At 37.3% G+C, this 27,492-nt stretch overlaps 1 protein-coding gene across 1 annotated transcript in view; it reads left to right on the forward strand.

Moving 5' to 3' along the window:
• The window catches only part of itga5 (integrin, alpha 5 (fibronectin receptor, alpha polypeptide)), a 51,694-nt gene that overhangs the window by 19,079 nt on the left and 5,123 nt on the right, over window positions 1–27,492 (forward strand). The window contains exons 3-26 of the mRNA XM_053482722.1: window positions 2,760–2,860; window positions 4,329–4,452; window positions 5,035–5,096; window positions 5,244–5,289; window positions 5,385–5,513; window positions 5,649–5,693; window positions 6,760–6,803; window positions 7,062–7,115; window positions 8,932–8,984; window positions 9,141–9,349; window positions 9,496–9,696; window positions 9,804–9,849; window positions 9,928–10,041; window positions 12,986–13,041; window positions 15,113–15,264; window positions 15,424–15,561; window positions 17,700–17,767; window positions 19,353–19,500; window positions 21,838–21,930; window positions 23,377–23,456; window positions 23,589–23,669; window positions 23,756–23,861; window positions 24,722–24,880; window positions 26,320–26,412. Coding sequence (XP_053338697.1) covers window positions 2,760–2,860; window positions 4,329–4,452; window positions 5,035–5,096; window positions 5,244–5,289; window positions 5,385–5,513; window positions 5,649–5,693; window positions 6,760–6,803; window positions 7,062–7,115; window positions 8,932–8,984; window positions 9,141–9,349; window positions 9,496–9,696; window positions 9,804–9,849; window positions 9,928–10,041; window positions 12,986–13,041; window positions 15,113–15,264; window positions 15,424–15,561; window positions 17,700–17,767; window positions 19,353–19,500; window positions 21,838–21,930; window positions 23,377–23,456; window positions 23,589–23,669; window positions 23,756–23,861; window positions 24,722–24,880; window positions 26,320–26,412 — 2,402 coding nt within the window. The remainder of the gene's footprint in view (window positions 1–2,759; window positions 2,861–4,328; window positions 4,453–5,034; window positions 5,097–5,243; window positions 5,290–5,384; window positions 5,514–5,648; window positions 5,694–6,759; window positions 6,804–7,061; window positions 7,116–8,931; window positions 8,985–9,140; window positions 9,350–9,495; window positions 9,697–9,803; window positions 9,850–9,927; window positions 10,042–12,985; window positions 13,042–15,112; window positions 15,265–15,423; window positions 15,562–17,699; window positions 17,768–19,352; window positions 19,501–21,837; window positions 21,931–23,376; window positions 23,457–23,588; window positions 23,670–23,755; window positions 23,862–24,721; window positions 24,881–26,319; window positions 26,413–27,492) is intronic.

The following is a 27,492-nucleotide window of genomic DNA, read 5'->3' on the forward strand; positions in this document are numbered from 1 at the left end:
AGGTCTGCCAGGAAAAACATTAGCTATTGGTGACAAACACTGAGCTGTGCACCCTCCCCCCAAGCAAAAAAAGGGATCTCACCAATACCCAACACAGAGCCCTGATGAGGAACTCTAAATGTACTTAATAAATGAAAAAAATTATAAAAATATTAAATATCAGCTATACAACAAGATACTGTACAAATTTCTCATCATTGGCAAAAATCTCAAGGCCAGATTGGAATCCACAAAACAATGATGAGATGAGGTACAAATGTTCTGAAACCAGTAATAACCTCTACCAAAGTAATGGAAAGACCAAAGTGTGAAGAAAGATCTAGCTTATCATCCAAAACGTACAAGCACATTAGTCAAGACTGAGTTGGGTAGTGTCATGGCACATGCATGGCTGCTTCTATACCAGGCTTGGACATTTTTATTGATGATGCAGCACATAATGGTAGCAGCAGGATGAATTCAGAAGTCTACAGAAACATTCTAAGTGGCAGAAATGTCTTCGAGCAGCTAGATATTGCTGTTAAACACAGTGTTAACATAACAAAGTTTATTGGGATAATGGTGGAAGTTTTTTTTTACTGGCCAAGTCAATCACAACACCAATGCAACTGATAAGTTCACCTCTTGAAGAGGAGACCTAAGGGAGCGTTGGCCTCATATTCTTACACAATACGCGTGTGTTTGTGTGTCCTCCATTTCAGTCTGTGCGAATGTAATATAGACAGATCTCTTTCCTCTGTACTTGACAGGAGAAAGGCTTGATTGACACTTAAGGTCAATGTCATCCTGGAATAATATTAAAAGGTGATGGAGTGGTAGATGTTGTGATGTATGTTGATGAGTAATGTGAAAAGAGGTAAAAAACACAGTGGGATAAAAAAGGGAAAAAAGAGAAAGAAAGAGCTCGAAACCAAGCCAAGTTAAGGAGAGCAGAAGCACATGTGATGAATACCATATTTTACTTGGACCAAGGTTCTGTTTTTTTTTCCTTTTTCTTTTTTTTTTGTCAGTAAGGTTGGGTCCAGACCCCCTTCACTGAGTTTATTACAGAGCCTGACTTGAAGAGACGGAAATGGATGATGTTACCGCCAGATGCCCTTTCCCCTCTTACCCTCTTTCTCCCACTCATCTTTTCACAATTCCACAGGGCCCTGTTGCATCATGCTCATAAGGTTATAGTGGAAGTTGAGAAATATTTGTGGCAAAAAAGTATGAAAAAAGGACAAAAAGACATTTGGGTTTTTAGACGTTTTTCGAGCCTTTGGACGTTTAATTGAATGTCTCCGGTAAGATGTCTCAGAGATGAGTGTCATGTATCTATTGACCAGGTGCCAAGAGTATAACCTGGAGTTGTACAGTACATGTACACTCACCTAAAGAATTATTAGGAACACCATACTAATACGGTGTTTGACCTCCTTTTGCTTTCAGAACTGCCTTAAGTCTACATGGCATTGATTCAACAAGGTGCTGAAAGCATTCTTCAGAAATGTTGGCCCATATTGATAGGATAGCATCTTGCAGTTGATAGAGATTTGTGGGATGCACATCCAGGGCACAAAGCTCCCGTTCCACCACGTCTCAAAGATGCTCTATTGGGTTGAGATCTGGTGACTGTGGGGGCCATTTTAGTACAGTAAACTCATTGTCATGTTCAAGAAACCCATTTGAAAAGATTCGAGATTTGTTACATGGTGCTTTATCTTGCTGGAAGTAGCCATCAGAGGATGAGTACATGGTGGTCATATAGGAATGGACATGGTCAGAAACAATGCTCAGGTAGCCCGTGGCATTTAAACGATGCCCAATTGGCATTAAGGGGCCTAAAGTGTGCCAAGAAAACATCCCCCACACCATTACACCACCAGCAGCAGCCTGCACAGAGGTAACAAGGCATGATGGATCCATGTTCCCCCTTTCTGTTTACGCCAAATTCTGACTCTACCATTTGAACATCTCAACAGAAATTGAGACTTATCAGACCAGGGAACATTTTTCCAGTCTTCAACTGTCCAATTTTGGTGAACTTGTGCATATTGTAGCCTCTTTTTCCTATTTGTAGTGGAGATGAGTGGTACCCGGTGGGGTTTTCTGCTGTTGTAGCCCATCCGCCTCAAGGTTGTGCGTGTTGTGGCTTTACAAATGCTTTGCTGCATTCCTCGGTTGTAACGAGTGGTTATTTCAGTCAAAGTTGCTCTTCTATCAGCTTGAATCAGTCGGCCCATTCTCCTCTGACCTCTAGCATCAACAAAGCATCTTCGCCCACAGGACTGCTGCATACTGGATGTTTTTCCCTTTTTACACCATTCTTTGTAAACCATAGAAATGGTTGTGCATGAAAATCCCAGTAACTGAGCGGATTGTGAAATACTCAGACCATCCCGTCTGGCACCAACAACCATGCCATGCTCAACATTGCTTAAATCACCTTTCTTTCCTATTCTGACATTTAGTTTGGAGTTCAGGAAATGGTCTTGACCAGGACCACACTCCTTAATGCATTGAAGCAACTGCTATGTGATTGGTTTATTAGATAATTGCAATAATGAGAAATTGAACAGGTGTTCCTAATAATCCTTTAGGTGTGTGTATCTATGTGTATTGTGTTCGTATATAGGTGGAGATATAGATATACTGTAAAATATATATATATATATATATACTGTATAATATACCTACAATGTATCGGTGTGTATGTTCCTAATATGGGCGTAGTTTCACATTGTGACCTTTTCTCTCTTGCAACACAACCTTTATAGGAGATCTCAATGTGACCATCAACAGTGTCGAAACCAAAGCTGAGTTCAAATCCCACCAGTGGTTTGGAGCAACTGTACGTGCACATAAAGACTCTGTGTTGGTAAGAAATCCTGTTTGAATTTTGGCTGTCTTTATTGCCACAATTTTTTCTTTCTTTACTAATAAAAGCATACTGTTTACAGAGTATTCTTGTGTGCACAGCACCTTTTGCTGCTTGAGTACATTCACTTTTTATTTGTATAGCGCTTTTAACAAAGAGATGATATAAACCTTGAGAGGAACCAGACTCAACAGGAAACCCGTCCTCATTTGTGTGAACGGATAGCACGGATTAATGTGCATCATACTGAGACTGGTAGTTCAGTATAACAGGAGATGTGTTTAAGTTAAAATTGAGGCCAGTTCGTTTTTGGAGGCTCGGGTAGACTGTAGGAAACTCTAGTCCAGTCCTGAAGTCACAGGTCCTCAGAGAAGAGCTGTCTGCATCACCCGAGGACAGGACCGTCTTCGTGGATTTGTGTGCACTATTCCCAGTCACCACGCTCATCCCAGGCAGATCAAACAGGGCATCCATGCAACGAGATCTCCAACCAGAAGCAGGACACCAGGACGAGTCAGACAGGTCAAGGGGTCAGAGGGGGTCTGAGTCACTGGCAGCTCAGGAGTGACATGTATAGCTTGACAGAAAGACAGGTAGAGGGAACGAGAGAGAGAGAGAGAGAGAGTAGTGGAAAAGGAGAAAGCAAAAGAGAAGGAGAGATGGCAGTTGGGTATGGTCACAGTCAAACAGTGTATAGTGTGAAATGTATTTTTCGTGCAGAGTGCAAGCAGGGACTCCGGCAGGACTAACTATGACAGTGTAAAAGGCAGAACCAGAAGGCAGAGCCAGAAGGAAACACATCATACATTAATTGGCCACCACAGACTCCTGACCTTATCCCCACTGTGTAGAATGTAGAACGACTTTTTCACACACGCAGACAGACAGACGCAGACAGACAGACGCAGACAGACAGACGCAGACAGACAGACGCAGACAGACAGACGCAGACAGACAGACGCACACACAAACTTGTAAACACAGCCAGAAAGAAAACACACATACATACACACACAAAATAAAAAAAAATGCTGTACGTCCAAAGACATGGTCACAGTGTTGAATGACTATACGAGTGATGCACGCATACTGAGCCCGAGCATGGAAGACAATTACTGCTCGTATTTCAATACCTCGCTCATCAATATTTTTGCTTGTTTTGTAAAACAATTGCAGGCAAAAGTACTGACAATCCAAGGTTCCACTGTGTGTATGTATATATGTATACGTGTAAATACATACATATGTACAGTACATTTATGTGGTATTAATAAAGTACAATGTAATCTAGTTAAGAATTAAACCTTGTGGTTTAAAGATAAGACGTGTATTACTACGTTCTTCTTTCCTTATAGTTATTTAACACCATATGTAGCAATTACCTTTTTCAACTCCCTCAATGGTCTCATCCGTGTGTGTTTTTTGTGTAACTGACCTCTAACCTCCATCCTTGTTATTGACCTCTTAGGCATGTGCTCCTCTCTACTCCTGGAGAACCCAACAGGACATTCCTCAGTCAGATGTCACAGGCTCCTGCTACCTTTCCATTAAAAACTTTACCAAATTTGTGGAGTACGCACCTTGCCGCACAGGTATCTATATACATTTATAAATTTGATAGACACCCTTATCCAGAGCAACGTACACTCATCACATTACACACTACATCTAAATATTACAGCATTTATAACATTTTAAAGTGGTTTTGTTTTGGCTTATAGTTATATTTAATGTCATGGATTGTCTGCAAGAGCAAGATAGTTCCTGTTATTACTTGCATTCAAGCAACAATAAGCAGTCAACATCTGATTGTCTGTCTCTTAAGGTTAATGAGACAAAAAATGTCCTCCTGAGAAAAGTTACTTAGATTTTACAAAAAGCTGACATCACAGACTTCTTCCATAAATGTTGCATAAAATACTGCATAAAAATGCAAAAAAAAACAAACCCTACACAGCATAAATGACTGATTGTTATATTTCCCCAATCCCTGTGTACGAGCTGTTACTATAGAAACAATATAAACCCATCACACATGTTAATCAGAATTGCCGTTTGAGCTGAGCATTTAAATAAAATAACCCTTATAATAAGCTTTTGATTAATCAAATTAGAGAATTCAACCATGCTGCAGTTTAATAATAGTTTAAACTTGAATAATTCATGTGTTTCAGAATTCCATGGAATGAAAGGCCAAGGTTACTGCCAAGGTGGATTCAGTGCTGATTTCACCAAGGTCAGTAGTTGTAATTATTTGAATTCAGTTTACTTTTTTAATGTAGCAAATTTAACAAAAAATAATGCCACAAAGCAGATTTGCATTTACGTGGATGTGCTTTTAATGTGTTTGTTCAACTGGTTTTAATTTACTGTTGAAATACAGGATGGAAAGGTAGTTCTTGGGGGACCTGGCAGCTATTTTTGGCAAGGTAAAACTAGCAGATCCACAGTGACCAAACTACTGGTGTTTTTCCGGATACAGCAACATTTTAGTATTTAATGTGAAAGTCTGTTTCCTTTTTAGGACAACTTATCTCTGCTGTTAAGGAGGAGATCATCAAGGCTTATTACCCAGGCTATTTCCTCACATCAGTGGCAGGCCAGATTCAGACCAAGCAGAAAAAAGAGATCAACTTTGATGACAGCTACATGGGTAAGGTTTTTCACAATTATAAATGTAAGAAATAATATAGAAAAAATGTTGTGCATTTGTTAGTGTACTTAAATAAAGTGATTGTGTACAACTTCTCATTAATCTATCATGCTGTTTTTGTGATTTGACTTTTAGGTTACTCTGTTGCAGTAGGAGAATTTAATGGGGATGAAGATGAGGGTAAGAAATAAGACCACTCAGCTGGTTTTCCTATGGGAAAGTTCCTTGCCTAGTGCATGTGTCTGCTTTCTAGCACATATCACCACCTGGGAAAATAGAAGGAACTCTCAAGTTATCTGGCGGTGACTAGTGTTGACAAGATTTGTTTAGTAAAGCACTGCAAACACTTTTTCTTATTAATTTTTTTATTAAATAAAATAAGCACTTGTGATAATGATGTAGGTTATAGAATCTGGAAACCGGAACAAATAGTTGTTATGTATGAATTTAGTGAATTTAAATTGTAGCTTTATGACAGTAAATATTTATTTAAATGTTAAGTATTTTTATCACTGATTCTCTCTTCAAAATGAGCTATTTTTAACCTACCAGTCAGGTCTCCTTTATCATTCAACAAAATCTAAATGAGGGAAGGGCAACCAGAGATGGTCAATTTAAACTACTGCTCGTGCGGTGTCATAGAACTGTGTGACACACTTTGTGTAAAGTGATATCTGGCCTGTATTACATACATGAGCTCACATGAGCTAAATAGTGTTCAGAGCTTCAGAAATTAAAATCTCATAAATACGTAATTTCTGTAAATCATTAATTTTTTAGATTTTTAGAGTTGAATTTTTCATCATCATGCTCACACTACAACTGCAATGGGAAGATAAAAAAAATAATAGCTATGGAGTGGAGTAGAGAGAACATGAAGATAAAACTGTAATATGTAGTTAGGTTTTGCCAGCAAGCAAACATTAACACACACTAAATAGCTCAAATGTAATCCAGATAATTGCACCGATTAAAATCACTGTAGACTGAAATCTGATTCTCATTTTTTTTTACACTTCACAACTCTTCTCTTAACTGCTCTTTAAACTATATTTAAATCTTGTATTTTGTGATTTTGAATTTTAAACTCAATTTGTATTGAGTATTTTTTTTATTAATATTTACTCTTTTAACACATTTTTTTTGGTAAATTAATTTTACCCCTATTTTTTTGATTATGCAAGTATTTTTCTCATCTTTAAGACCTATTTCTTTCTTGTTTTATTCTGTTTATTCTTTGTTTCAGACTTTGTGACAGGAGTTCCTAGAGGTGTACTTCTCCATGGACAGGTAACATGTCAGGATTACTTTTACATGGCATTATTTTGGTTAAATTATGCTTATTTTTGTTTTTGAGGTAGGGGTTTGAAAGTAAGTCTGATTATAGTAAAAAAAAAAAAAAAAAAGAAAAAGGTTACAAAAAAATACTTGTACAAAAAAATACGAAAAACAAGTTGCTTCATTGAAATCTCGGACCTAAATTGAGTTCTAGTTATATAAAAATGCATATCTTACTAAAATCAAATGTTTTTAATGTATTTTCCTCAGGTGTCTATTCTGAATGGCTCTTTGGAGACCATGAAAATCTTTATTGGTGAACAGGTGGGTCAAGCCCTGGTGACATCTTTACAACTTTTACTGTGTGGTGACTGAAAAACGTTTAATATTATTATGCATTTATAATAATGAAATAAGGATTTTTTTGTTTCTGGCTAGTATTGGATTTAATATCCTTAGTAGTTTATACACTATATAGTTCACATAGTAATACAATTTCCATTTTCTCTATGTTTGGAGTGCAAAGAGGTTGGTTTGCTTAAAGATCACTTTGCTGTTTGCTAAACTTCTGCTTCAGGTTTGCTTTATAATTTGCCAATCTTACTTAGCCATATAGGCTTGCCATAGACAGATTACATTTACTGGGATGCTCCAACAAACAAATGAATGGAATCCTGGCTGTTGACCCATAAAAGCAGTAAATGACTAAGTGCTTGAGAGGAGCTATGCTGTAAACAGAAAGCGGACTAAAGCCACATCAGACCTGTAGTGGACCAGTAAGAATACAGAGTCCTCTTTCAAATAAACTTGTAATGTGAACATGAAAACAACAGAATGCCTTTTATCTTAGTCTACTTTTTGGTCCACTTTAAGGATGTTCTCAAACATTGGTCCTTTCAGTTCTCAAAATGAACTAAGAGCAATTAGTCAGCATTTATTGCATATGTGAGGTCTCAAACTTTGATCTAACTGAACTGAGACCACATTGGGATTGTAGACAGGTGACGTGCTTTCGCACTGGGATTCTGAAATATAGATCAGCAATTCTGCCATATTAATTCCAAACCTGGCCTTTAAAACAGTGGAGCTTCTTTTCTAAATAAAAAGCAATGTAAGGTTATATTTTTTTGGGCTGTAGTTGTTGCTAGCTTACATGAACTGAATTTCTTACGTGGTAGAAAATCATATACTGTCAAAGAATTGCAAAAACTCGTGTTTTATAAAGGGGTTTAGTTTATTTTCTAGGCTTAATACCAGTGGTGACATCCCTATAAAATATCACATATGTTTTAATGTACATGTAATGTGCAAAATGTTTACAAGAAACAAAACAAAAGCAGCTGGTCTCAGTTCAGTTTGCTTCAAGTCTGTGTTTCAGTTTGCTTAACCTTTGCATTGTGAACATAAAGCGCTCAAGGTTTGCTTTGCCCTTTACTATTGTATTTTATCCCTATAGGCTAAATGGAGATTAGTGAGCTACAGGGAGTCAGTTGCCTTTCCATGTTCACGAGTTTGTTAGTAATAGTAAAAATATAATATGGGTTAGATTCCAATTTTAAAGTTATGCATTTTATTAAAAAAAACAAAAAGTAACAAAAAACAAAACATACAGTTCTTACATTTACTCATTTGTTTATAGAACAGTTTAGCCAGGGCCAGATTGGAGGTGATGTAACCATAGCCAGAGCTTCAGGGAATATATAACATGAGCAGAAAAAGGACTGAGGCTATATCCGAGCCAAATCAGAGACCCGGTTTCTTTTTCAAATGAACCAACACTGTGCACACAAAAACAACTTGTATTTTTTTTGTTGGTCCACTTTAAGAGCATTGAGTCTTGTTTGTTTAAAAAGAATTAAATGTGAAATCACCCTTGGACATATTGAAGGAACCAACCCCAAGGTTCTGAGTATCAAGTTGATCTCTAGTCAAACGAAATATATTAATTCATACACAAGTTATTTATTACTAATTTATTATTACAAGCTATAAATATACTAATACTGTGGTTGAAATTATGTTACAGCTTATAAGAATACTATATATACAGTATTATATAGCTAAAGTACTAACTTTGTTGTAATTTCATTTCATTAGTAAGTTTGGGTGTAAATGAGTAATTTCCTCGAATCTCCTACAGATGGGCTCCTACTTTGGCTACGCTGTGGCTGCTACAGATCTCAACAATGATGGGTTAGTGATTTTAACACATCTCTATATTTTAACACATCCCTTTAGGTTTGCTTGTATTTTTTTTATATATACCATTGTGTATTACTGTGTGTATAAATATGTATTACTGTGTGTATTGGTTGCTTTTTATTTTCATTTAAATCTTGTCACTTCCAGACGTACAGATTTGTTGGTTGGTGCTCCCATGTTCATGAAGCATGACTCTGATGGGAGGTTGGAGGAATTAGGGCGAGTGTATGTGTATCTACAGACGGGTCCACTGGAGCTTGTTCCACATCTACCTCACCTCACTGGCACTCAAATTTTCAGTCGCTTTGGCAGCTCGATAACACCACTGGGAGATCTAAACCAGGATGGCTTTAATGGTCAGTACCAGAGCTTTGATTCATATTGTCTCTGCTTCTATCTGTATCCTTTAGTTATTTTTCTGCAGTTAATCTTATACAAAAGGGCTATCTTTGTACATTCCTACATTTTATTTGTAATATGCTCTTTATGTCTGATCCATTAGATGTTGCTATCAGTAGTCCATTTGGTGGAAAAGATGAACAAGGATTGGTTTTCATTTACAATGGATATGCAAAGGGACTCAGGGAGAAGCCCTCTCAAGTGATTGCTGGTCAGTGGTCATCAGTTACCCCTCCTTCTCCTCCTGCAAGTTTTGGCTATACCATGAAAGGAGGAAAAGACTTGGATCACAATGGCTATCCAGGTGAGAGCTGGATTAATCACAATATTTGAGCTTTGTATTTTGGTGATGTAAATCCAAAGATGGAAATGGATGGATCCTGTCTCTCTCCTGCCCTTTGTTTAATATAGATCTCATTGTTGGGGCTTTTGGAGCTGACAAGGCAGTTCTGTACAGGTAAGCCAGGTATCAGGTTATGTGCAGTCAAATTAAAGTCTGTACACAAAAAAATAAATGCTGTGTTTCATTCTGCAGATCTCGGCCAATTGTTAACACAAGTGCCTCCTTAATTGTGTATCCGACAATGATTAATCCTGAGGAGAAAACCTGCACCATCAGCAGTGGAAACCAAACCACTCATGTTTCTTGGTATGTGTTACTCTAATTAAAAATTTCACTATTATATATTTGTGTGGTGAAAGTAGACTTGAAACATGGGTTTGCTTGCAATAAGTGCATCAAGTCATGAACATCACCAAACTGTTGCATTTTTCCACTGCTGCTGTTTCAAGCTTCTACTATTTCAGTTGTTTGTTTTGGGCGTTACTCCCCTTTTTTTTCTTGTCTTCAGGAGGTGAAATCCCAGTACTGGCCAGTCTAAAACTTTCCACACTTTTCCCCTATGATGAAACCTTGTGTGGCAGTGGGTTTTGTGTCATCATTTTTGGTTTAACATTACATTATTTAAGTGTACAAGAATATATCCTCCCTGTAAAGTGACGCTTTTCAAAAGTGAAATTAATTATTAGGTATTTTGCTATTCTCAGACCAGTGGATACGCAAGTCAAAATAAGAGTACTTAAAAAAAACAAAAGTACCACTTCAGCCTTTTTTAGTGCGGTAGAAGCATCAAGTACATGCTCTTTAAGTACAAACGTACTCCGCAAAAAGACAGATTTTTTTCGGGGATATCTATTTTACTAAATTACTAAGACACGTGTAGGTTTAAATACAGTTAAGTTGATACTGTTGATAACATTACAGTACCAGTCAAGTAGAGATTTGTTTTCTGCAGAAATATAGTATAAAATGTCCATATATAAATTTATTATTATTATTTTAACGAGAATGATGGTATCAATGCTTTACAAGTTTTATATATATATATACAAATATATATATATATATATATAACCTTGAAGGCATTACAAGAGAGAAAATGTTTTAGGTCTTTTTTTGTTTTAACAGAAGTAAAAGTAGTCAACCTTCACGGCTTATAGTTTTGTTTCAAGGAAGCTGTCGCTTTTCAGATAATATGAATAAATCATTGAGTAATTTGGTTAAAAAAGAAAGATTTCAGTTTCTAATAGTCTGTGTTGTCAGTGCCCAGATAAATGCGTTGTTTTTTTTGTTTTTTCCCCATGAAGGCAGATGAAAAAGTGATTACTGGAAGATTATTAAGTTACTGAAGCTAATGTAAAAGATCCCTGGACATGATGTAATGACTTGTTAATAGAAACAATATTTGACATTAATTAAACGAATGGAGAGCAGCATTGGTATCGTCTTCCATTACTTTGGTTGTTACACTAAATAGTTGCTTCCATGCCTGTATAATGCAAGTAAGTTGGTCTATGCAGTTAAACAAGGGCATACTGCAAGCACACAGAATATAAAGGTTAAAGGACTAGCCAAAATTAGCTGTGAAACGAATACTAAATGCATAAATGCTCATAACTCTTTTTCTCAGTGTGTTAGCTAAATCCCTTCCAATCTTACCTTAACAAGTGAACCTGTTCGAGAAGCTTGAAAAAAGAGCCAGAAGAATCTGCAGGCCAGAGATCAAGTGGGTGAGATCCATTGCCCAGATACTGTAACTGTCAATCATTTTTGTAAACTAGTATTGGTGGAAGGTCAGGTCATAGTATTGTGTGAGTAATAGTGAAAAAAAGCTTATGTTTAAATAAGATAATAATAATAATTAAAAAAAAAAATATATATATATATATATATACAAATAAAATCTTTTATCAAAAAATGTAGCGAGTAGAAGTTTCTTATGGAACTTATAGAAAATAAAACACAGATGCACAAAAAAGTCTGGTAGTGAAGTATTTGTGCTCACTTCTGCCTTAATAAAAAAATCTGCTTTACCGATAAGTATTTTTTTGATAACCTGTAAGTATACATTTTGTCGTGTACCTCTTTAAACTAGACGTCACTCATTAGTGTCAGTATTAAAGCAATCCAAAGGACAGTAATGTTACTCTACAGAACGATGATGGTGGTGTTTTTAAAGGCACTATTTAAAGAAACAATCTGCCTTTGTAATTGAGGGTGGCCCCATGTTGTGGCGTTATGGAAGGAAGGTTGTTAATCCGACAACATTAACATTCAGCATGGACTTGATTTCCAACATTCTTTTATGCAGCAGACGATGAGCAGGAAGGTGGTAAAATGCAAGAAACCATTTCCGTTGTCTGTATGTAGAAATGTGCATCCTGGATTTCCTCCATCTGTTAAGAGGAAACTGCTCTGGGCTACAACGTTTTGCCTTTGCTAAAACTTCTGCCCTTCCCCTTGTCTGATTCATACAGGAAAAAAGTGTGTATATACACGGCTTGATTGCAGCTTGTTGCCTGGTAATGTTGAAACTGTGGTGGGGGAGGAGTGGGGAACTGAAAGAGGGAGAGAGTTAGGAGAGCTGACAGTGACTTTGAATGAGATATTGTGTAGTGGTGGAACACAGCTGGAAAACATCAGGGCACGCCAAGCTGCACATGCGTGTAGGACCGTGCATACATATACACGTTGTGCAGAGCAAACACATGCTTAGGGGTACACATGGGAATGTACTCCTATTTATTGCAGCCTAGGTCATGAGAGGTCTGGATTTTTTTCCCTCTATTTACTCATGTTTGTTCTCATTTATAGCTTTGTCTGTTGGCTGGTCTTTTTGCTGTTTATTCTGGCTTTTTAAACTTCTTTATAAAAAAACAAGTTATGTTACAGAAACAGAAAAAAGGTAAAATTATAAAGTCTCTTTCATGTGATTGTTCTAGTGAAAGTTACCTTAAAATGCACTTATAATATGCTAAATTACAGTCTGATCCTCTCCTGGCTTTCTGGAATTTTTCACTGAAGAAAGGCATGTTTCTTTTCTAGAAGAGAATTGCCTTGGCCCAGTTCTACTTAATCACTCAGCAGTGATGTTTTCTTTGCCAGATGTTGAATTATGAAACATTAAAACTTTAAGAACAGTCTCTGTATGGGAAACTGAATGTTCAAATCTGGCTTGATTAATGCAAATATATTTAAGGATATTTTGCCATCTTCACAGCTTTAATATTTCCATCTGCTTCACTTTGTGCAGCGTCAACTTGAGCTTCTGCCTTTCAGCCAATGGGAAGCACCTTCCAGAAAATCTAGGTGAGCCACAGTCCACATCTGCCTCCTATTATGCACATATAGTGGTGCTTTGCAAAAATAGCCATATGCTTTGACAGGATTTTTTTTGCCTTTATTTTCCGTCTCATGCTTGACAGACACGTCGCATCCTCACTTACTATGTGTCTAACTATTTTTGCTTATCCAGTTTCAGTGTTTTAATTTATGAGTATTCTTTATCCTACATGACCTTTCCATGGGGTGACTTTATTAGTTAACCCACTAAAAGAGACATCCAATGTGCTGTCCAGTCCTTGGTTTTGGTTGTCCTGAACCCTAATTGATGAGGCTGTAAATTGATAGCTAACATTTACAGAGTAATATTTGGCCAACTAGTTTGCTAGATAATCACCGTTATATAGAACTGGGTAAACAAATACGTACAGTGATACCATAGCATTCAGACTTCGCCTTTAACACTGAAATTTTGCAGAAATTTGCCTTGGCATGCAAAGCATTTTCAGCATATGAGTGAATGAACTGAGCTGAACCAAGTGCTGGTTAAGTTGAGTGTAGGTTCGAAAGCCAAGCAAAGCGAGTTTTTTGGCAAATTTTAGTTGAATGCACCATGGGTCCCAAGAATATTAAAAAGGATGGTAGCAAGAAGAAAAGGAAGCCACTTTCACTTTTGTTTTTAAAGTAGCTGTTACCAAGAAAAATCACCTTTAGTGTAATAACTGTTTTTTTGTGTTGTACAGTGGGACAAAAAAAGTATTTAATCAGCCACCAATTGTGCAAGTTCTCCCTCTTAAACAGATGAGAAAGGCCTGTTGTTTTCATTATTTATATATCTCAACTATGAGAGACAAAATAAGAAAAGAAATTTAGAAAATCACATTGTGGCATTGTTAAAGAATATTTAAATTATGGTGGAAAATAAGTTACCTGTATTAATGGCAACTGTTATCAGTATAAAAGACACCTGTCCACAACCTGAAACAGTCCCACTCCAAACTCCACTATGGCTAAGACCAAAGAGCTCTCAAAGGACACCAGAAACAAAATTGTAGACCTGCACCAGACTGGGAAGACTGAATCTGCAATAGGTAAGCAGCTTGGTGTGAAAATATCAACTGCAATTATTATAAAAATAAAAGACATACCAGACCACTGATAATCTCCCTCGATCTGGGGCTCCACACAAGATCTTACCCTGTGGGGTCAAAAAGATCACAAAAACAAAAATCCCAGAACCACACATGGGGACCTAGTGAATGACCTGCGGAGAGCTGGGACCAAAGTAACAAAGGCTACCATCAGTAACACACTGTGCCACCAGGGACTCAAATCCTGCAGTGCCAGACGTGTCCCCCTGCTTAAGCCAGTACATGTCCACGCCCGACTGAAGTTTGCTAGAAAGCATTTGGATGATCCAGAAGAGAATTGGGAAAATGTCACATGGTCAGATGAAACCAAAATAGAACTTCGTGTTTGGAGGAGAAAGAATGCTGAGTTGCATCCAAAGAACACCATACCATTTTTCATAGATGAGTTATACCTATGATGAAAAGTACAGGCCTCTCTCATCTTTTTAAATGGGAGAACTTGCACAATTGGTGGCTGACTAAATACTTTTTGCCCCACTGTATATATGGTCAGTGTAAGAAGCGTCACTGCTATGAACATCTTCTATTAGTTACATCTGTGCATTTAATGATATTAGAAGTTTGCTTCGTTTTTGTTAATTTAACCCATTTCCTTCTTGCAATATGCGAGAAAAAGAATTTCACTGTGCAGTAATGTATACAGTATGTGACAAATAACGGCTTAAATTATTATTAATGCTATTTCATTAAGTTCAATTTATTATTGAATCTTGCTGTCTAAAACTGTTTTACTTACTATTTTAAGTTTTTTTTTTATTTTATATAGTGCCTACCTAGCAACTGAAACATAACCTTGAAGATCAGGCAAAAGTTTTGCGCTATTTTGCAAAAATTACTTTTTCTTCTACAGATTTTTTTTCTTTTCCCTTGTCACCTTTAAGGCAATTTAATTAAACAACCAAATTTGTACAGTGAAGAATCATTGTGGGTTTGTCATTGTGTTTTAGTGTTTAATGTTGAAGTGCAGCTGGACCAGCATAAGCAGAAAGGCGCTGTTCGGAGGGCGTTGTTTTTGGACACCCACCAGTCCACCCTGCTGAGGAAACTTAAAGTGCTCAATGAAGCCAAGGTGTGCCACGAGACAAAAATCTACCTGAGGGTGAGTTAAATCAATGGAATTCTGTAAAAAAAAAAAAAAAGGGTAGATAATTACCTGGCTACTTTTCAGAAATACACTGCAATCTTTGTTTAGATTTCTTTTGATTTTTGTGATTATATCTAAGCCTGTCTCTGTTTGTTCTTCGCTTTTCTGTTTCAGGATGAAAAGGAGTTTCGGGATAAGCTCTCATCCATCTTTATTGCCCTCAATTTTAGTCTGGATGCACAGGCTCCCGCAGACAGACATGGCCTTTTGCCGATCCTCAACTACCAGACCACTGAGCTAATTGAGCAGAAGGTATAAATATTCATTTTGTGTTTATTTAAAGATGGGATTTTTGCATTTGTTTAAAATTATTTAACCATTAGTGTTGTTATATAGAGAATTGTACAGATAATAGTGTCACACACAATGGATGTGTCTATCCAAATAATTGACTCCTATTTCTGCAGTTTTTCAAATCATTGTGCTCCTTGTTTAAATATATGATCTATATTGAAAGCATTGGCAGGTCATGTGTTTGAGTCTTCTCAGTTCTCTCCCTATCCCTCTTTTACTCCAGTTTTCCTCTCATTCAAATTTTCAAAACATACATCTGGGAAGTGCTCCAGAGAATCTGGAAAGAAACTGCAGTGCATATACCCAGGGAGAGATTTTGGCTATGCCAGCAGGAGTAGTTTATGGGACTGATGTGGACTGAGCTATTAGTCATAGATCCAATAGTCATAGAGTCTTGGGTGTGGCTGTCGCAGCCCATTTAGCATCTAGTAAGATTTTGTATTTGTCCCAGTTTTTTTTTATATTGTCCAAACTATACCACTGTAAAGCCAAGCTTTTAGCTATGTAGCAGCCATATGGGCATGAGTCATAGAGACTGGCGTTAAACTGGACGTCAAATATTGAGTGAATAAAAAAATCAGTAATAAAACATCTTTTACAGTTTGTCATGTTCCCTACATTAATTCATTGTTAAATGTAAAGTAATGCTACCAGGGCAAGACAGACTTTACTGGGACCCATTTTCAGCTATGTATTTTGATCCATTCTACCACATGCCGTAAGAGTGAGCATGCTAGTGGTTCTTTTGTAAACTTTCTCTTCCTGATAATTTGCTCCACATGGACCATGATGGAGTAATGAATTCATGAATCTCTGCTCTCTACACAGGCAGTCCCAAGAGCTTATAATATATTCCTTTAGTACAGACACACAGTGGCTTCCAAATCTTATTAATTGCTTTTTTTTTTTTTTTTAAAGAGTCCTAGTAAATCATGTTTCTGGTTATCTCTTGTGTGTGAATATATAGAAAATATTATAGGAGAGCATTTTTCTCTTCACTTGTAGAGGTGACTATTGCATTTGTTTCTGTAAAAGAGTCTCTTAATGTGTTTCCTTTTATTTTTTTTTTCTTACTTTTCAATTTTAACAAGGGAACCAAAAACTTTTTTATTTTGTAAAAATCATGCATGGCTTTTTTTTTTATACTCTTACAACCCCAAATGTACAGTGTTTCATATTAATTAATTTTTACCATTGGATCTTAATCAGGTTTGTGTTGATGTATAATGTTGTTTACCTTTGATTTATGGTATATCATTGCAGTTATCGCTGTGTGGCTGAATTAACATTTCACCATTTTAATTTTCCTTCCTTGAGAGGTTGAGCGCTGGCCAACAGTCAGCTTTAGTGAGTTGTGCAGGAGGCAGTCTTACTCCATGGCTTTAATTAGAGCTCGGTGAGGTCTGATTACAGGGAGGGTGCTGCACTCTTTCTAATCTCCTTTTTCTATTTCTTATCCATATCGCAATCCACATACACGCAGAACTCGCAGCATCATGCTGAAGCAATTAGCTATGCTAGGGCTGTCTTTCCATGTGTAGAGTTCATACAAAAGGCTCTTTATTCCCTTTCCTCTTTCTGTTAATGAAAAAGGCATCTTAGTGGGTGTATGTGTGCATGTGTGTACATTTTGTGACAGCAGGGTCTTGCAGTCTTGATAGTCTTGCAGGTGCTTGCCCCTTAAATCACACACTGGGCAGGTGCACAAGTGCTACTTTAATAATTTTATTAATATTTTATTAATAATTAAGTTATAAGTGCAGTTCATTAACTAAACTGGAGACAGTTCCCTTTGATCTGTCTGTTATGTCTGACACATGCCTAAGTTTATTCCTCAACTCTCTTTCTCTGTGCTTTGGTTATGTGTTAAGCATACAGACTATGAACAACATTATAGCAGATCAGTTGTAATGTATAATTATTATTATTTTATTATTTTATCATTTTTAATTTGAGGATTTATTGTTATTGCTATTAATCTTATTAACCATTTCGTTATTATATTTGACGGTTCCTTCTTATAGACACTATTGGCTCAGAATTTAAATTTTTTACTTAATTTATGGGTTATTTTTCTTGTCATTTTAAAATTACAGGCCCAAATCTTACTGGACTGTGGAGACGACAACATCTGTGTACCTGACCTGAAACTTTCTGTAAAAGGGTAAGTGATTTAGCAAAGGAAGCACACATTCTGCATGCACTGTTGACTACTAAGCATGATTCAAGCCTTGTATTTATGTAGTTAGTAAACAACTGTCGGCAGTACCTGGGAAAACACATGGAAAGCGATGTTCTAATATGCATGCAAATTTAGAAAATCAAAAGTGTTTTTATTCGTAAATGCGTTTGATGTGTTGTAGAGAATCAGTTAATCATTAATGGTAAAATTGTTTATTTCCATGTGCCATTGTTAAGGACGGACACACACACACACACACACACACTCAGTATTCATTGTGAAAACAGGAAGGAGAGCTGTGCTTCACATTCTGGGATTGGCTGCTGGTGGTGGTGGTGGGGGGGGGGTGATGTAGGTTCTGGAAAATTTAAAGCTGGTTTAGTCTCCCTCTGCTTCTGGACTTTGAGGTCTATTTTAGTTTTGTAGATATGTGGCTTGATTGTAATTTTTTATTTTATGTAAACCGACTTTAAATTATTCTGAGTAATTTGATTTTGTCATATTGTGACTGGTATTTCTCAATAGTTAAAGTATGGTAATGTGTATAGTTTTGTATGAAATTGCTTAAATTTGTTCAGGTGATATTTCTAAGCCGAGTAATCAAAATCTATGAGTGAAGCTATTTAAAATTATTTTTAATCATTAAAATTCTTTGTAAAGGAGGCAGTGGGTGTAGGGGGTTTCCTCTTAAGAACAAAGCCAACTTTTAGTCATGTCTGTAATCATTGCCAAGCCATTTAACCTACAACAGCGCTGGCTCTGAGCACCAGGTTTAGGAAATTCGGCCAAGCTTTATTTACCCGTTTCATATGAAATTGTTTCCATGTGGCTTTGTTTGCAAGTTATTTCCTGTCATTATCTTACAAAGGCCATATTGGCACAATAGGACACCAGTATATGGAAATTTATTAAAGCTGTAACTGCCCACACTGACGATGCCCTGCTCATGTATAGTAGATTTATATTTTGAGCCCTAGCTATGGAAGCTCTCTCGGCCTACAGTCCCTCACAAGTGAGGCACCTAAATTTGAATTTTGCTTTAACACAGCATTACAAAGCCAAGCAGTAATTGAAAGCGTCTGTGTGGCCCTCGTATGGAATTTCTCAGTTGCGTTTGGTGCTGTGGAGAAAAAGCAGGGGAAGGGGCAGTGACAGAGTAGAGGAGGGGACTCTGGGTGGGGGGGGGGGGGTGGGTGATGGGGGGGATAACAGGAGGTGCTGTTTTACAACCATAGCCTGTGTTCTGATGCTTGTATGGCTTTATTGCTACATAGGAAAATATTTCTCCCTTGTGCATGAAGGATTTCCTTGAAGTTGGATTGTGATTCAACTGGGAATCTGAGGATGATTCAGGACATACATAGCATTCTGAATGCTGTCTGGCTAAACCTTGAACAAGATTGTGATCATTTTAAGTTGTAATTATTTTTGCAGTGTAATGGAGTTTTCCTGAGGTTGCATAGCAACCAGTTGAATAGGTCACCTTTACATTTTCGTCTTCCTTTGGTTTTGGTTTTCCTCTTTAGCAGGACTGCGATTAATGTTTAGTTTTTTTTTCTTTCTGTAGTGACAAGACAGAAGTGTACATGGGAGGTGATAATGCACTAACCCTGACTTTTAACGCACGGAATGATGGAGGTGGCGCCTATGAAGCCGAGCTCTATGTAGTACTTCCTTCAGAGGCAGACTACAGTGGAATTGCCCGCAATAACGAGGTAATTTTTATATGTATATTTTTAAAAAATATTTTAGATAGATAGATAGATAGATAGATCATGTATTATATAGAAGGTTGAATGTTGGGATTACACCTTATGGCCACATGTTTATGGACACTTAATGTCACACCATTTGTGGGTTTTCACCAAGCTGTTATCACAAAGGTTAAAGCATACAATTTGATATGATGTAGTTACAGTGCTCATGGAAGGTTTTCAGACCCTTTGTGGTTTTCCACACTTTTTATGTTTCATGCTCATCTTAAAATATTATTCAGCTCTTTTTCTCATAATACACAGAGTATGCCACAACGACAGAGTATATAGAGGTGTTTATAGTTTTTAAAAATTATTTTATTATATTTTGAACTATCCCACAAGTATTTAGACCCATCACTTACAGTAGTACCTAGTCAAAGCACCTTTGGTAACAATGACAGTCAGACCTGTTATAGACATGTGAGAGCCTTTCCTAATGTCTCCAATGAATTCAGTTAGACACAAGTAGACTCCAGTCAAGTTGTAAAAGCATGACTAGATCAATTGTGGGAGAAAAACTGATCGGAGTAGTATGCACCAGAGCTCAACTGCAAGTGTCATAACAAAGGGTCTGAAAACTTGTGTAAATATCGTGTTTCAGTCCTTATTATTATTTTAATAAATTAACAAAAAAAGATATACACCTGCTTTTACTTCGTCACTGTTGAGTATTGTGTGTAGTATGATGAAGAAATCCACTTTTCCATCTGCACAGTATATGCTGTATCATTATAGTTTTCCTTCACTGGAATTAAGTGGCCTAGTCTAAACACGTGCACGCATGACAGAGCCCCTGTGCATAAACGAGATTCTTGAAGACACGGGTTGAGAAGGTTGGAGTGGGAAACTTTAAAGTGCCACTATTATGCTTTTTCAAATATTTTTTTTCATGCAGTGTGTCATGTAGCTGTATGTGAACATAAACTATCTGCACTATCTGTAACGCTGACAGTGCATGATAAATGGAGTTTTTGTCTATTAAAAAAAAGAATCGGCTCACATTTGCCTAACGAGTCGTTAGCAAATTTATTTTTACTCCACGTCACTCCGTAACATATTTGCATAATGTCCACCCACGTTCTACGTCACGAACAACTTGCCCGCCCACGTTCTACATCACAAGCAACTTGCCCGCCATCTTACAATTTACATTACCACACTTTTGTTAATGTGACCGAGCATTCATGCCGGGTTCTCTTAAACACTTTGTAATATAAAAAAACAATAAAAACAAGAGCATACACTTCGCATACACGCGAAGGATAAGGGAACAGAGCATGCGCACTTCGCGAATAACACACGCAAGCGCGAAGAGTGTGGGCACTTCGCATACACGCGAGGAGTAAGGAAACGGAACATGCGCACTTTGTGCATCACACACACACACACACACACACACAAAATGCATGAGTAGTAATAGTGGACTAGCACTGGCGTTATTTATTTGGACGTGAGAAGGAGAGATTGTTGTGGATCATTTTCTTTCGAAGATTTTTTAACTGGATTATCTTTGACTGGACATACTGTATTCCCTGTCATCGGCCTCTCGAACTTTATTAACCCTGGTAAGACCGAACTATACTCCTCTAACACACATACAATTAACACAGACTTCGGACATTTTCCACTCACTCGCACATTATTGTTTATATCTTTGTTTGCTTATGGTGCACCTTTTTTATTTGCTTTATTTAGTTTTGTATAATACACATTTGCTTTCTCTACTTGTTTGTGTTTGTCCTTTTTGCTCACCGGCCTTTTAACGCAACACCGACACAAAGATAAAGGACCTCTCGATTTTTGTAGCCACAGTCGAGAGGTCGTTACACAGTAAAACTGACGACATCTTTTCTATGTATTGACGGGTCTCCAGAGCCGTCATTCAGTTATGGTTATGGGCGTTTCTTTTTCCGACACACGCTGTAGCGGTGGACCAATTATAAATCACCGCTGACTTATCACAGCAGTGAGGGCTCACGGAAAGGAGGGGTTTAGACAGACAGAATCTTCGAACTGAGAAATGGGGTAAAATTAAATCTATTTTTAGAGAAAACTGAAGTGTTTTTTGACCTTGCATACATGTAAACCTGTTTTAAGAGACTCATTAAACAATATTAACAACCTTTAAAATGGCATAATAGGGGCACTTTAAAAGACTTTCACATAGCACTCACCTTAACCCCACTTACAGTCGAACAGTTAGCAGAATATTTGAAAAAGAAATTTTCAGGGAAGGTGAACTTTATAATTTATAATAAATGACATTCTTAATAGTTGTTACTTGTCCTTTTCTAGAGTCTAACTCAGCTGACCTGCAGCTACGAGACACAGAATCAGACCCGGTTCCTTATCTGTGACCTGGGAAATCCCATGAAGTCTAACACCAATGTAAGTTTTTTAGTGACAAATTCTCCAGGCCACATACACCAATCAGCTCTAACATTAAAACCACTGACAGGTGATGTGAATACAATTAATTATCTGGTTACAATGACACCTGTCAGTGGTGGGATATATTAAACGAGAAGTGAATAGTATGTTCTCAAAGTCGATTGTTTTGATGGCAGTAAAATGGACAAGCAATAGGATCTGAGTGACTTTAATGAGCACCAGTTGTGATGGCTTAATGACTGCCAGGGCATCTTCAAAATAGCAGGTCCTGTGTTATATATAGTGGTAAGTCTCTATAAATATTGGACAATTGGTAAACCCGATTACAGGATCTTGGACACCTAGAGATCGCTGATGCATGTGGGGAGAAAAGGCTAGTATGTCTGGTCTGATCGCGCAGAATAGCCATGTCACACTTTTGGCTGTGATAGAAATGTTTTAGAACACAGTAGTCCTAGTACCCATACTGACCCTTCTCCACTGCAGAAAGCCCCTACACTGGGCACATGGGCTTCAAAACTGAATAACAGGATAATAGAAGATGATTACAGGACCTAGTCTGATGCATTATGTCTACTTTAACATTTTGGACGACCAGGGTTGTGTGTGTTGCTCATCTGTGGAAGACATGGCACAACTGTGTGTGTCTGCGTGCGTGTCTGTGTGTGCCTTGAGGCTAAGGTATGTGCTTTGTTCTACTTTTATCTTGAGTTATAATAAATAAATTAGGGTATAATAAATAATTTTAGGTCAAGCATTTTAATCCTGCCATTAACGTACCAAGGACTGTGCTTTTTAGAAGCTGATGTAATTTGGGTGGGTTAGTGTTATCACATGTCTGGGCTGGGAACAAGATTCTAGCTCTTGCTCTATAGGGTGACTAAGTTTTCCCATCAGAAAGAGGAAATGATGGCCATTTTGGCTTTACTCCCTATGGTCCGAAGTTCCCCTGCTAAATCACTGACTAGGGTTAGGAGTACAGATGCCTCTAGTTAAACTTGAAAAATCTCTCCTGGTTTGGTGATTTTTTTTTTTTTATTGTTGTATATTATAAAAAATTGCTTCTGTGATGATGATTAGCAAAAAAGAATATGAGCTCTCACAGGATTAGTCAAAGTCCAGGTTTAAATTTGTAGTTTTTTTTTTAATTATTATTTAAATGCTGGTTAATTTAGGTGGAAAAGAACTAAGTTTGAAGAGAAAGACTAAAGCTGTTAAGGTATACGGTGTTTGTGAAAGAGCAGTGAAATAATGATAATGAAATCTTCAGGTTATATAGGATAGTGGGATATTATGGTGTGGTTGAATTATTTATTTGCATAATGGTTTGTCTATAGCATGAAGTAAGGAGACTGCACAGACCTTCATATCAGGCTGTGCAGCTGTTTTAATACCTACAAAGTGGAAAATGTGTGAGCATTAAATGCAATCTTTTCCATGTAGCTGTGGGCAGGTCTGCGTTTCACAGTGCCTCGGCTGCGGGATTCACAGAAGGTGGTACAGTTTGACCTACAGATTCGCAGGTATGCAAGCACACGCATGTGGACACACACCCTTTAATGCTTTTACTGCCAACACATTGTAAACCTGTGCTGACTGACCTATGTGGAGACGTTCATGCTTTCTAATCCCCCTTATTTGTTCTCCTTCAACAGTAAAAATGAGAATAACTCCCAGAGTGATGTTGTCCCCTACAAGCTAGATGTGGTGGTCAAAGCCAATGTTATTTTACAGGGGTGAGTTCAGAAACTGGGTCTATTAAACTTGAACTCTCGTTGTATTTCTTTTCTCTGCTCACTATCTTTCTCGCCTTCTCTTAAAGTGTATCCCGACCAGATAAGGTCTTCTTCCCACTTTCAAACTGGAAGGTGACCAAGAATGTTGCAGTGGAGCAAGAAATTGGGCCTTCTGTAGATCACATATATGAGGTAAGAACTGTTGCTGTGTCTAATACCCAGGAAGCCAGTCATTATTCTTTATAAAGCAAATTCCTGTGTCTACAGCTGCAGAGAAAAGTCAGGCACATGACAGACACTCAGGGAGGACAGTGCTTTCTAAAAGGTTTTGCTGTACCTAATTACCACACCATATTACATAATCCTTTACTGTAGAAATAAAATATATAATTATGTAGACACAGAAATAAATTATGTAAAAACGGCTGCATATTTTTGTGTATTTATCTGTAGTTTTATATGCGCCCAAAATCCAATGATTTGACAAATCTGGTAATATTAAGTGCTCAATGCTATCTCTAAGCTTAGCAATATGAAGTGATTTAATAAAACTTGTATTGAAAAAAAGCTTAATGCATAATGCTACTAAAAATGGAGCAGCTCCAGTTTAAGCACCTTATTGAGTTAATCATATAAATTCTCTAGCCAGTCTCAAGTAATGTTTTTATGTATGATGAGAGAAGATGCCAAAATATGGTTGGTTATGAGCCAGGGACATTTTGCCTTTTTGTGGAAGGGAGCGAGCACAAGATGCTTCACAAGAGATAAAGAGGATGCAGACTCTGACGCCCAAGGATTTAAATACTTGATTAGTTTTGTATGTGTATATATATATATATATATATATATATATACACACACACACACACATACATACACACACACACACTATTACTTACAGGGTATGTACTTGTTTGCTTTTTGTTGATGATGATATATAGATGTGTTTACACAATTGTTATCGTTCATGATGCTTATGATGAATTATTCCAAAATAATTAACATATTATTTCACTTTTCTTTTACTTTCTTTCTGTAATCCCCCTTTCTAGTTGGTAAATAATGGTCCAAGCCGTATAAGTCACACACTTCTTCACCTGAAATGTCCCATGAAGCTGCAAGGCCAAAGGTTTATGTACCCTCTGGAGATCATCACTAAGGGACCTGTAAACTGCACAACAGACAAGATTGTGAACCCCCTGAATATAAAGGTATGGAATTTTGAGAAAAATTATGTTTTGACTAAATCACTATGAATAGACTGTCCTGATATGATGAACAGATGAAATATCCTTTCCTGACTACGTACAATCATGTCTTAAAGCATATGCTATATAGAAACTAATATTGTGGCATTACGAGATACATTTTTATACATATCTAGTTAAAGGACCCGTTGTTTACGGGAAAAGAGTGTAAAGCTAAAAATAAGCTGATCAGTGATATTATTTCATATTGAACCCTCATACATGTCTGCCTGTCTTTCTTTACAACAGAACTCTCTGTTAACCTATTAACACAGAGAAATAAAACATTTTTAATGGTCTTATGCCATGTTCATGCTAAGTTGTACTTCTTTTGTCGTCAGCCAAATACACTCCTTGTTCGGTAATCGGAGAGTGAATTCCAGATGAGAAAATTAAAAAGTAGATTGGGTAAAGATTAAGTTTTGTCTTAAAAATGACAAATCTTGCTGGACAGACATATATACAGATGAAAATATACATCATAGGCACACAAAGGGACCGCAGAAAAGAAGACAGCAGATTTTAAAGCACACAGATCTTCTGTAAAGAGGAATAGCTTGAATGCGTATGAGTGAATTATAATTATAATGATCATATAATCACACACAGAACTAACCAAACCGAAAATTTCCCCACTCCACTTCTCAAAAAGACACCACCCTATTTAAAGAGAAAATCATTACACAATACCCACTTCTATTTTTTCATGCTATTTTCATACACAGAAACACCAGCAATTGGTTCACAGAAAAACAATGTTCTCACTACTCATCTCTTCCAAATACCGTCTCCCACAACACACAAACATAAACCACTCCACCCTCTTACCACCACAGACATCCACTAGAATCTTAAGTATTATTACTTAGCCCATTGCCTTATGACCAGCCTAGATATGAGACTGAGCTGATAAAAATGCCATGCATATTAGTTTAGTCATATTTGCTTAATGTATTGCTTATACACACAACACATTCATCTGCACACTCCTTTTGAATTTGATGTTCTCTCAGGCTCTCTTCACTTTGATTGAATGCAACTGTAGACTTCAGTCATTGCATCCCTAGAAAACCAGCTGGAAACGAGCTTTTCTCATGTAATAGAATTAAGCTGTGTTGTAGTTTTTGTCTTTCTATGCTTGTATATTTGATTGTGAGGAGTGGATCATGTGATATTTTTCCCCCAGTGGACAAAAAGACAGAGGTTTGGATAAATTTGGTAATGCAGCCACATGTGAAATTCTGAGTGGTGTCCATGTGAGTCAGTGGGTGGTTCAGATTCAACAGTGAGCTCAGCATCTGGACCTAACGCCAAATGGGCGTTAAATTTCCACTCAGTGTTCCTCTCTCCTCCCCCTCTCTCTCTCTCTCTCTCTCTCTCTCTCTCTCTCTCTCTCTCTCCAGCTTCAGCACTCCACAGAGCAGCCTCCTTTATCAAACCACCACAGAGAGAAGCGTGAAACACACAAGGGAGATCTGGCTGCGTTGACAAACCTGGTAAGAGTACAGAAATCTTACCCAATACAGAAATTCAGCAATTGGCAGAGAAAAAAAAAAAAGCAAAATATTTCAGCACGTATTTGATACCCATACAGAATAGAGTATTACCCTGTTCTTGTTCTGAAGAACATGTAGTTATTAATAGTCATTTAAACTGTTTCTGAATGAATGGTGCAAAAAAAAAAACATCCTCATAAGGGTCCCCCTTATCTTTGAAGTCATAAGACCAGGCCATTAAGTCATGTAATGAAGTGAATCAGGCTCTGTGGGGTTAAAGAATGTCCCTGGCTGACTGACCAGCTTGAAAGGGTCATTTGTGTATGCACTGCCTCCTCTTATTGACCTGTACACCCACCTACCACTTTATTAGGAACACAATAAATTAATACTAAATAAGGCCAATTTTCCTGTGTGTTTGGATTGGATTCAAATTTGGTGGCTTGGTGATTATTGAAGAATATAAACCAAATTCATGAACATCAGAAGTTGTAGCCCATTCACCTCAAGATGTTGTGCATACTAAGATACTTTACTGCTCACGACAGTTGTACTTGTATTAAGTGTTCATCTTAATTAATGCAGCCCTTTAGTTAGCACAAACCAGACTAGACTGGCCATTTGCAGTTGACCTCTTTCATCAACAAGTTTATTCCATCCACAGAACAGGATATTTTTCTCTATTGCAGGGACTATTTTACCAGAAAATCCAAGGGGGATCAGCAGATACTCAAATCAGCCCTTCTGGCACCAACAATCATGCCATGCTCAAAATCTCGGAGATGGCATTTACTTTTTTTTTTTGTTCTTTTGATGGTTGACGTAAATTTAATTTATAACTACCGGCTCATACTTACATGGTTTTATGCGTTACATGGATGCAGGAATGCATTAGTGCACAGGTGTTGCTAATAAGGTACCCATTTTTTTATAAAATGATGGTGCAATTTAATTTTTTTTTTTAATTTTTTTTTAGCTACATGCAGCTCTGTGTCTCTGAGTCACATTCACAAAGGAAGTCATTAAGATAGTCTAATGGAATAGTCGAGCATTTTTCCCCTGCCCCCCTCTGTGATTGAC

Source organism: Clarias gariepinus, chromosome 22, assembly GCF_024256425.1.
Source record: "Clarias gariepinus isolate MV-2021 ecotype Netherlands chromosome 22, CGAR_prim_01v2, whole genome shotgun sequence".
Classification (NCBI taxonomy): domain Eukaryota; kingdom Metazoa; phylum Chordata; class Actinopteri; order Siluriformes; family Clariidae; genus Clarias; species Clarias gariepinus.